General features: G+C 39.4%; 1 protein-coding gene across 4 annotated transcripts in view; it reads right to left on the bottom strand.

The window, feature by feature from the left end:
• snx13 (sorting nexin 13) overlaps window positions 1-9335 on the bottom strand; it is a 26248-nt gene extending 16913 nt beyond the window's left edge. For 2 of the 4 annotated variants that reach the window (XM_064348312.1, XM_064348323.1), the window contains exons 1-9: window positions 7828-8011; window positions 4679-4791; window positions 4113-4215; window positions 3334-3423; window positions 1867-1988; window positions 1631-1752; window positions 1222-1326; window positions 505-593; window positions 187-270 (exon numbers count right to left, since the gene is read on the bottom strand). In XM_064348312.1, the coding sequence (XP_064204382.1) occupies window positions 187-270; window positions 505-593; window positions 1222-1326; window positions 1631-1752; window positions 1867-1988; window positions 3334-3423; window positions 4113-4215; window positions 4679-4791; window positions 7828-7839 (840 nt within the window). In that variant the 5' untranslated portion in view covers window positions 7840-8011. Of the gene's footprint in view, window positions 1-186; window positions 271-504; window positions 594-1221; window positions 1327-1630; window positions 1753-1866; window positions 1989-3333; window positions 3424-4112; window positions 4216-4678; window positions 4792-7475; window positions 7804-7827; window positions 8012-9114 lie in introns of those variants that run through there. The other 2 variants (XM_064348294.1, XM_064348304.1) reach the window with 2 other exon arrangements.
• Between the last annotated feature and the right edge of the window lie 2729 nt (window positions 9336-12064).

The raw sequence follows: 12064 nt of genomic DNA, 5'->3' as shown, positions 1-12064 counted from the left end.
AGGTTGTAAAATTAGTATCTAAAGCTTAAAACATCAGTTCTTTTTAAAACTAGCTCTACCACCTTCACTACAATCAAGTATCAGTAAAGAGAGTGTATGATCTAAGTGAGAAACACACAAAAAATGTGTAAACTGCTGCATTTCCTCTATTGTTAAATTCAATGAACACTGGCTGGTTTTACTTACCATCCAAATCACATACTGATTAATATAATCTGGATCACTCAACTGGTTGATCAGTGGAAGCAGAACACCCCTCGCAAGGATTTCCTGGAAAACAAAGATCACGTGATTGCACCGGGTACATTTATTCTGCTTCTCATGAGTTTATTACCGCATTGTAAAACAGTATTATTCATCTACGGGTAAATGGTTACCACAAAGAACCATTCATTTTCATACATTTTTATCTCCTTGGCTCAATTTTATCTCACAGTTTAAATAAAACCAATGCTTTGGCAGTGTTCCCCTTCTGAATGCTGTGCGAATGTGTGTGGCACTCACCCTGACAAAGTATCTCATATTCCTGTTGTGGAAGTCTCCAGGAGGTAGTAACAGGTACAGCAAGACCTCACAAAGGTCTCTCAGAAAGCCTGGGCAACAGAGAGGGAAATATGACCTCCATTTGCATTAGCACTGTATTACACAAATGCATTTTCAACAACCACTGCTTTAAAAGCAACTTTTAAACAGAAATTAGTTCTGTTCTCTGGGGAAAAAAACAGGTGTGCGATTCAAACGTTTCACATATGTGTACGTAAATGGGAGCCAGACTGTAATTACAATATTTCCTGGAAAACGTTTAATAATGTACCAAAAATGAACCACGGGGAAAGTTTTTTCGTTTAAATGTCCAAGCAAGTGTTTTATTGGTTTTACTGGATATATATCCCAAAAAAATTGCAGGTTAAATACCCAGGTGAGTTGTAGTATCTTTGAGTTTTTGAGCTGTTGTACTACTTAATCCTAACTACTTAATATGAACTGCTTCAGTGGGCATCAAAGACATAAAATTGCATACTGCTTGGATACAAGCGTGGATACTACCATCTGTCAAGCAGATACTAATACTTTCCAGTACTTTCACTTCGCCTTCAATTTCCTGTCATTTTCCTGTGGAACAACTGTGACTTTTGAAGCAGCTGACCTATTAAGGCAGTTGGTGTGAATGAAAAAGGCAGCCTTTGATAGGAGTGAACGTGGTAGAGCTACAGTACACACCCTCTTCATCTTTGGGCATGGTGCAGACCACGTCCCTACAGAGCGTCCTCTCCATCTCCACCTCAGCCTCAAAGAATGAGTCCAGCAGCTCCTCGGGGTCATCCCCTGAAACATGCGGCGCTTTGGATTAAGAACCTCCAAATTACTCCCCTTTGTGCTTTGGAGTATTACATAACAATACATGACGCCAAGAACATGTCACTCCCACGCCCATCTAGGATCGCCATTTAACCCACAGACTGAGAGCACCCAGCACTGCATCAAGCCTGGACCTGAACACCCTAAGGGTGCTGCCTCTGCTACATGACCTGGCAATCTGGCCCACGACACATACGCATGCCTGAGCTGCCCAGTTAAAGTTACACAGTAACCTGGACTGCGCTGCTGCACTTCGTTAGGCAGGTCTTACGTTGTTTAGGGTCTTCCTTCTCGTTCAGCCTCTCCTGGGCTTTCCTGAACACCCGCAGATGAGTGGCGAAGTCATCGACCAATCTGGTCGTGAAATACGGCTGCCAGTCCACCTCTTTGGACCTGCCAGATTTTGGAACACACAATGACAGCCACACCGTTTTATTTTTATTTCGCAAGAACAGTCACTACTTATTGTTCTCCCGGAATCAGGCTCTTGAGTCAATTACGGCGTACCTTGTGGAAAACTGGACGAGTGCATATTGAACAGTTTGTCTGATTTCCAGCAGAAAGGACTCGTCTTCGCTGAGAGTGTAATACCAATACTGGATGTAGTCTCTCAGGGCAAACTGGATAACCTGGATAAAGATGAAAGATTGAAATCATACCTGTTACTAAGGAAGAAATTAGACTGAAAATGTTCTTATGTTTAAGATTCAAGCAAAATATGGTTTCAAAAGTTTACTTTCGCAATGACTAGCTGTGGAAAACAGACTGACAGTGCAAAGCTACTGGGACACTGGATTCTGCCCAGGTCACGCCAAAACTGACATTTACTGGCATCATGTATAGCAACTCAGCGCCACCCATGTCAGGTATGAGAACAGAATGTCACCCCAAGGGATTTCAACAATTACCCACAATGAGGCAGAAAAACTCAAAGTCACCGGCGTCAGGTGTAAAATCCAATGTCGCCCTTGACAGGGCGTGAATGGGGAAGTCATAACGGACGTGAGTAGAGTGGAAGGCCCACTGGGATTACTGGTGTGGAGGAGCTGCATGGAGCACGCCTACTCAGCGTTCGCACGTCTGCAGACGGGCACGCCGCTTTAGATTACACCAGCCGGAGACGCAATACCGGCAGTCTGATCATTATCAGGATTGTCTCTGTTTGAGATGATCAGGGTGAGAGTGGCTGGGAGTCACATTATCTCCCAGCCCTGGCAACGCACAAGGAAGCAGTGTTCTGTTGCAGGAACCCTTTTTCCTGGGACAGTGGCCACATTGACCGAGGAGTCCTACCCAAGATTCTTCTGCTGGCGTTGAGAAAGGTGCGGCTCCACCAACCTGTAAGACTGGCCTGTGTGCCCTCCAATATACAACCGAGCTTGGAACAATAGGCTTGCTGCGTACACTGACTGAATCTACAAAGCCAGTGTTGTTTCCTCCACAAATCCATCCAACAAGACACATTTAAAATTACTCTATCAATTTCGTCATTACAATCACTTCGGAAGGTATTTTGATATCTCCTATGAAACAGAGACGTCCATATAAAACGGATGAGGAACAGCCAACCCCCACATACAAAATGACATTCTGGGAACTTATCTGGAATGTGCTGACACAAAGATTCAAAGCACACTGCCAAGTTCTTTATTCTGAAACTCGTGCACATAAGCAAACTGCAAAAATGTGTCTGAAACTGTCACATGAGGAGTTATGCCTAACATGGTCAAAAATAAGTCATCATCCAGCACCATTCATGGGACACATAACTTTAAATTCAACTTGCAGCCAAAATCATATTTGATTTAACTTAATTTATTAAGTTTATTATCATTTATTAAATGTTACAAAGCAATGAGACATTCAATAGAACTTGGTTGTGTATTTGACTAGAACTTGGAGCCAGACAGAAGAAATTGAGGCGTCTGGACTGTTCACTAAGGTCCTCTGTTCGAATATTTTTTTGCTGCTTACCTGCTGTAATGGCTCATCAATAATGTTGGATCCTGTAACTCTTCTGTCAATTTTGATGGGCTTGACTTCCAGCTTCAATTCATCCAATGTCTTGGCAGGGCACAGAAATACAGGTGACAAGTTAAACAAAGTACCACCCAGTAGGCCCCGTCCAAGCTGCCTAAATAAACTGATGAAACTAATATTACTCTAAAATTATCAGTAAATAACAAGAATGTGTGTGTGTGTGTGTGTGTGTGTGGTGTCATGTGTGTTGTGTGTACCGGTGTGTGATGTGTGTGGCTGTACTGCGTGTGTACTTGTATGTGCATACGTTGTGTGTGTGTGTAATGTGTGAATGTGTGTGTGTGTGTGTGTGTGCGTGTGTATGTAGGTGCATACTGGTATGAATGTGTGTGTGTGTGTGTAGTGTGTGTGTGTGATGTAGGTGAATGGTGTGTGTGTGTGTGTGTGTGTGTGTGTGTGTGTGTGTATGTAGGTGCATACTGGTATGAATGTGTGTGTGTGTGTGTGTGTGTAAGTGTGTGAATGCGTGTGTGTGTGTGTGTGTGTGTGTATGTAGGTGCATACTGGTATGAATGTGTGTGTGTGTGTGTAAGTGTGTGAATGCGTGTGTGTGTGTGTGTGTGTGTGAGTGTGTGCACGAGTGTGCGCGTGAGACAGAGGCCTGGGGGGGTGAGAGTGACAAAGAGGAAGGGGAAGCAGGAAAGCAGGAGACCTACAGCAGCAGATATGAGGTGACAGTTTGGACTGAAAAAAACACTCAGCACACTGCTGACCTTTAGTATGCCAGACGGAGTTGCAGGGAGGAAGGACTGTTCACATTTCTCCAAGTGTTTCTCTGAGTTTGTCTTTCCAAATAAAAGGGTTACTACAAAGCCTCTGCAAAGCACAAACAAAGAAGAAAGACCAAAATACAACATCAGGAAATACTTGTACACCCTTCTGTGATACGTACTGGACCAAAAAAAGAATAAAGCATTAGAGACTGTTTTCAGAACTTAAAAGTGATGTCAGACATGAATGCTTTATTACCGTGAAACTTATGAAAGACATCAGTAGAATATAAAGAAAAGTCTTCCACACAAATGACAAACAGATAAATACCCAAACATTCAGAAAAGAGAAGTATTTGGCTTTACTCTATGAACGCCTATCTTTGTGATAAGGATAAACAGCTCAAATAAAAACAAATAAACCCCCTCAGGCTCAATACAGGCCCAGACAGACCTGACAAAGCTATCTAATCAGTGAGTTAAATACCTAACTAGTAAGACTATACCTTAAACAGAAGAGGTTTTGGCACAGTAACATCAGACATGCATGAATAAAATGTTTCACTTACCCACCAACGAAGCACAGGATATAAAAAACAAAATAAAATATGGCAAAGGGGCCAAATGTAATGAGAAAGAGCACCACCCCCAAACCGCTCCATCCCCATATGGACAGGCTGGTCTAAAACAAAGACACACAAAAACAACTGAGATCAGTTTGTTGGCTTTGATCGGTTTAAAAAATTACAAATGCGTTTGAACATAAAGCTAACATTTGAAATCCTTTTCAATCAGTTAAGAGAAACAGGCCAAAATATTACATATTACTGTAACACCTCAGACTATATTATTTGTACTGTACGTTATACAGTAACAGCTCTGTTGTACAATGTAGGACTAAACAGGAGGTAGTGACTAGTTGGATGACTTAAATCATTTATAACTTTTGCCACCTAACAGTAAAACCCAATGTACTGTTGTTACGCTAGGGGTAAGAGAAGGCTTTCTCAATCTTTCAGTCAGAGGGGGACCCTACCCCTATAGGACTGTCTAGTCACAGCCAACAACAGGGCAGACAATGTAATGGAGTGCTCTTCACTAAATCTCTCATGGTGTGAGAAATCCAGAACACCTTTACAGGGAGGACAGCTTGGCTCCAGGAAATATTCTTTACTGCTTCAGTTTGTGTTGCCTGACAACCATCAGGTGTCCATTACAGAACTAAAGTGCTTATTGACATTCTTCCAAGTCACCTGTAATTTCCAGTGTTAGCCTCTTTGATAGCCTAATTAAAGAGTAGGCTATATCCTTCCACAAGAGAAGCTGATTGTCCCAGATCTACATAATACCCAAAGAGTACAGCCACATCTAACTACTTACTAGATCTAGGCCTATATCAAATGCATTTATTGGATCCAATATAAGGATCCAATGTAAAGGTACCAGCAACCACTAAGTCTAGAGGTTGACCGATGGGCAATAGTGAACTTTGTACACAATCGGTTATCAGAGGTTATGGATGCTGACAGTAATTTGCACAAATATAGTAAGACTTGACTTGGTGTCTCTGACACTTTATTATTTATTTTTTTTAAAATACAAAAAGTAATAGATTATTAATTTATCAGTTAGTTGTTATGGATCGCTGGTTATTCATATCATTGACATTAAAACTTTAATTTTTTGCCGAGAACAACAAGAGATTTAAAAAGACACAGAAAGTTGAGTCTTCGTGTTTAACAAGGAATTATTATTTTATGTTGATTTTTTTCCACTTACAAAAATAACTAAAAATATTATTTTAAATAAAAAAAAAATTATTATTATTTTTTTTTTTTAAACCTTGGTTTATTAATCTACTTCTAAAACACTTTGATTCCAGAAACAGGCTAATGAGGCTTCTATGACCAGGGAGGTGGGAAGGTTCAAGGTTTTACAATAAGGATATAATTGTTTTTCTTACTGCCATTCTTCAAAAAAAAAAAAAAAATCCCCTGCAGATAAAAAAAAGGAAGAACGCTGAAACGCAATGTTCAAATCTGCTGGTTCCTTGCACTGCTGCTCACGGAATGAATGTCAGTGAACCCATGCTGGTACTCATTCAGCGTGAACAGAACAGAAAAAACACCTTCATTTTTACAACTTGTGCAGTGAGGCGTGCACAACTCTGCCACATACAGGAGCCGAATTAGACGATCAGTCTAATCGAGACAAATCGTCTTTAGCTACACCATACACCTTTCATTATTTGAAATGAAATTCGTGAATTTATGTTGCCGTCAGTCCCTTTGAAGTACTGTCTACTTAATTGTTAGTTCAACAATTAGCCAGATGGATTCCAAAGCATTCCATATGAATAACACCGCAGTTTGAAAATGACAACATTCAGCCTCTTGCTACATTATTTCCTGTAGAATCAGCAAACAATTCAAAGTCAGCATTTTTAAGGCAGTGGCTTTTAAAAATTGCAATGTCAGATTCAGCATACATTCTTTGCAGGATATGGCTGGTGTCATGGCCAAAATGGTCTATTCATGAAAAAGAAATTAAACTATATTTATGGTACCTAAACAGAGAATTATATACGAAGGTTGAAAGACGGCTGGGGGAAGATATACGGGCACTATGAGTAAAAAAAAATCACAACATTTCTTTAGATTCGTGAGCACTCAGTACATTCACACTTTTTGATTGCACACGCCCTCCCAGCAAAAAATGTGTCTCGTTTTAGAATAGACACATTAAAAATATGAGAGCGGAAGATACTTCGAACTACTACTGTACACTGATACTTAGTTACATTGTGACGTCGATGTCACAGTCGAAAGTTAAGACCAAAGTTGTTTAGGTAGCCAACGGCAATGGAAGTAGATCGCTTTCTATTGGTTTTAAATCTGCACAGATAACCTAGCCATTTTGTAAATACATAAACCTAGCAAATCTCTCACTGGTCTTGCACAGTTTTACATAGCAACAAAATAGCAAGATTCCAAACAAATCACATTAGCGAGCTACAGCTAAATAGCCCAATAGCTAGCACTTTGCTGTCGATTTCTCATTTTTAACTGAAATAGTCCAAACTTGCAAAATAATACGGCAAATAGAAAACAATGTACTTCACTTCGAGGTGAGGTAACACTGGCCATGTGATAGCTGGCAAGCTATGAACGGCTACGTTAACGTTATACCGCAGCTTGCCAACCAAGTTACTGCTGCTGTTTAGCTAACAGCTAGCAAGTTAGCAAGCATGACCATTTCAACAGAATGATCGCAATTCCGTGCACACAGCATGTAGCAAACGTGGCTAACTCGCTACAGTATTCGAGCTAAGGCTAACACCTATGGAATACCATGTCCCTGACTCACCTGACCCAATGCGTTGTGGCAGCACACCATTCTAGATTTTAAGTCGAACCTAAGCCGATCTTCACTGTTAGCTATAGCTTGCTATTCAACATGTCGTCATATCAGTTTAAGCTTCTAATTAACAACGCAAACACTCTTAGCTCCGCTTATTAACCCGCTAAACCAGTCGGTCTATGCGAACAATGGTCAAAAACTGCCAAACCTGGGTGATACAGCCCAGCCCCTTGCCCTGTGATGTTTACCTGGGCTAGGCTAGCGAGTCGGCTATATGGTACTGTCGTGAGCCTGTCACTGACACTTCACTAAAGGAAAACAAGCTCACATACCTTACTGCAACAAAACATTTCCTTACCTCAGTTAACATTGTTAATACCGTAGAGACAGAATTGCTTGTCCTAACCCCACCGCATTTTAATAAAACACAGGGTCGTTGCTGTCCCTAATCTTGCGTTTAAAAACGGGTATGTTTCCAGTCCCCATACGATATTCTGAAAGTCGCCATATTAAAAGGGTTACGTCTGGGCACCCTTGGCACGACGCTCTCTCCTGATTGGCTGGAGAGCTTTAGTTGCGTCATCATGCCCGTGACTTCGGCCGTGTTTTTGTACGGTGAAATCAACATCACCAAGGGGGTGTGTTTGAGAGATTTGGTCGTTCTTTTTTGGTTCTGATTGGATCTCATCATCGTGGTCCTCTTGACAAGTTGTAGGGAAGTGGTGTCTGAATTGCCTACACATTTCTCCACGATACTTTTCTTTCCTTTTCACGTGTTGTGTTAATGCAAAATTTTCGTATGTTATTATCGATATATATATATATATATATATATATCAATTCTAACTTTCAAACATATATTTTCAAAAGGAGGCCCTGAATAAGTGCACTTATTTGCAGGATATGATCCTAGGAGTTAGGAGCGCAGTGGTGTGTGTACATGTCTGCTATGCCAGACTTAACTATCACACTTGAAACACATTTTTACTTGTCACATCTTTCTCCTTTTCTTGAATGCTTATGATGACCTGATATAAGTTTATGTCAATTTAACCATTGATAATACAGAACACACAGACTTTCTTTGCTTTTTACAGTTTTTTTTTAATCTAAAATGGTATGTTATAAAATATATTTGAATTCTTCAGAAAAGTGCACTGTGTTTCAGATAGGAATTGCTCTTTAGAAGTTACACATTTCAGTAAACCAACAAAGTTGTCAATAGTCTAAGCATTTCAACTAACATATTTTTAAATGAAAAGTTTCCTCTCTATCCCCATGACAACAATACCCCTGGTGGAAATTTGTAAGCGAGACTTGCATAGTGACATGTGATGTGTCATTTGACCACATAAGCTTGAAAACCTGCATTTCGTATTCAGATATTCAAAAACAATGTGAGGTTACTGGAAAACTATTGCATCATCATATTTGTAGTCATTTGTATTGTACAGTGTTTATGTCAGTACGTATGCCTAGTACAAATTTGTTTCAATTACTAGCAGTAGAATTTTGAAGCAAACATCTCAAATGTTTAGTGAGAGTAACAATTGTCTCATATAGTTGACATTGTTATTATTATTACTTCAGGAAAAAGTAAATTTGCTCTCAGGAAACAGGTAGAAGATTAATTTGAGTAGCCTACCTGCTTCCAGCAGTATAGGGTTCCTGTCACGTCGCAGAGAAGATAAGGTTGTAAATAAGCACAGTCCCAGTCCCTGTTCGATCTGTTCTGTACCACTGGTACCTCCTCCTCCATGGTTTCAGTGTCCCACAGTATTCAGAAAAGGTTCGATCCTTGTTCACATATCTCCCTTTTTGTGAACGATCCACCCTGTTTGGGTGCTGAATGAACGAGAACACAGAGCAGAATAAAAAAAACTCTGTGGCATGTTTCTTTCATGGTGCTGAGCCCAGCCTCAGTAACAGATACCAGTTTTTCCAGGTCGCACGTTTCGACAGGTACAGTATCTGTTGCAAGACAGAGAGTACTTTTCAGTAACACAGTTTGACTTCTGGCCGTAGAAGGTAATTCTCTGTGATTGCTTTAAAACCTAAAAACTAAAATTCATTTTGTCATTTTACCACAAGCATTTAATGACTTGCAAGTGGATTCCTTCTCTCCAACGGAGAACCAATGACACTGTTTACATGTCATATTTAGTTATATAACAGTGATTAAATTCAAGAGTCACCAACACAATACATACTATCACGCCTACTCAAATGCAGCAGCACATTATTATTTCTGTTTGTCAGTTGTTAAGGAAAGCTCTGTTTTGCACCTCTGCTACATATGCTACATAGTGGAGTAGATCTCATGCAATGCCACAGGACTTAAGATGATATAATGTGGTCAAACTGTGTGGACATAACCATTTTAAAGCAATCAGATGGTCTTCTTATTTGGGTTTATGGAAAATACATCTCAGACTTCATGAAAAGTTCTACCTGTGAGTAATATTAGAGAATGAATAAAATTATTTATAATTTAAAATATGCAAGATGATGTCAGTGAATGGGTAGCATATTAAACCATTTTAACTGTATACCACTGTTTACATACAAATCAATTGATGAAATCCAAGTAAAACATTTTATCCTTGCTCTGCTATGATTTTACCAATAACAATGTCTTTCACTGTATTTAGATGCTATACATGTGGACTACACACACTCAATCTTGCACACACTTAAGCCCCACAAGTCATTGTTAGACCGTGTAAATATGACTCACCACTGGTTTCTAAAAATACCCAAAGTTCCTGTGGAGGAAACAGTGTTTGTGCAATAGGTGCTCCTTGGTTTTGCCCTTCATCGCCTCCATATCCTCAGCTTTTAAGGTGCATTAAAATTGAACAAAGGCTTTCTTCCTTTCTTTCTTGTATATTTTCTGCTTCTGTTGCATTTTTATTGTGGGCCTAACTTTTACCTTGCTCTCCATTTTTAAATGGAGAATGTCTCTGACTGGCTGAAGGGGCTTTGTAACCATATCAGGTTGTGTGAATCTGCCATGACATTTCGTTAGATGCGAAAGCATTGGGTCAGTGACACATTTTGGTTGTTTTGTACATCAGCAAACTGGATTTGAAATGAAACAATAAATATGACTGGGGTACTTCGGATCACGAGTTTCTTTCTTTCTCCTCACTTTCCTCTTTCCATCACTTTTGTACAGGTTTATATTGATCTCATCTATCCATAAGACTTTGTTCCAGAACTCTTTTGTTTTTAAAATGTACTTTTTGGAAAACTCTAACTTGGCTGTTCTGTTTTCAGGCTTATCAGTGGTTTGCATCATGCACTGAACCTTCTGAAGTTATGCTGGTGTAGTCTTCTCTTTATGGTAGTCTTTGACAAATCTATGCCTACATCCTGGAGAGTGTACTTGATCTATTTGATGACTGAAAAGGGGTATTTCTTCACAATAGAAAGTATCATATGGTCATCCACTGCAGTGGTAAACCAGTTCATTTGCTACTGCTGAGCACACCAGTGCATTTTTTCTTCCTAACATCAAACTGTTGATTTTGACATGCCCCATGTTTTGGCTATGTCTCTCATTGATTTATTCTGATTCGTCAGCCTCATGATGGCCTGCTTTACTGGCATTGAGACTTATTTGGTCCTCATGTTGAGAGACAACAGCAACAGACTCCACACCTAGAATCAATAATAGACCTTTTGAAACATATTTCAGAATACAATGTATACAACCTAATTGCACCACAAAACATATATCAAAATATGATGTAGTAAAATGCAGTAACAGACTGTAGTAGACCATGTGAAGGAATGGACTCTATAAAGTAACAGAACAGTTGTTGAAACTCACATATATTAAATGCAATAAACAGTTACTTTCTGAAGCTGCTATTTGAACATAAACTTAATTTGTGGTTTAACTGCTTGCATATACTCACAACAAGTTTTCTATTTTACCTCCTCAAAATAGCTGTATTAAAGTTTGTACTTGAAAAGCTACCATACTTCCCAAGGACCACACAAATGACCAACTCAGTTCCTTTTATGAATATTTAAGGAAGTAGTTTCTCAGCAGATACATTTATTAACATTCAAATAAAATATACTGTAAACAGGTAATTGCACTTATCACAGTATCTAAACTGTCCTTACTACCAGTTCTGTATTTCATTGAAACTATCCAATTGTTCTAAAATGCAAATATAACATCTGTAAGTGCTGTTTTGATTAATTGATGATGCATTTCAATTATCAGTAATTATCATCCCCAAACACCACCACCACCACTCCTTGCAGAACAGTTGAGTACCAGCATTGCTTATAATTGCGAAATGTGCAAATACCTCGGAGCCTTAATAATTATTATAACAATGGGGTGCCTGTAATAAAACAGGTACTGAGCCACTTCAGTTCTATTTATCGACATTTATGTCTGCATTTAGAACGTTCAGCAACAATGTTATCTGACACCCTGATAATATTAAACATTTAATTCAGCAGCAAATCCAAATCAAATGAAGAGAATGCCTGTTGCAATGTCTTCGCTTTATTTATGTAAACAATCCTGATTGTTGGCTCAGGCGGTCTTTCCTGCTCTCTGCTGGGATGCT

The sequence above is a fragment of the Anguilla rostrata genome, chromosome 1 (assembly GCF_018555375.3).
Source record: "Anguilla rostrata isolate EN2019 chromosome 1, ASM1855537v3, whole genome shotgun sequence".
In the NCBI taxonomy this organism is placed as follows: domain Eukaryota; kingdom Metazoa; phylum Chordata; class Actinopteri; order Anguilliformes; family Anguillidae; genus Anguilla; species Anguilla rostrata.
This window is presented reverse-complemented; position numbering and strand designations above follow the sequence as displayed.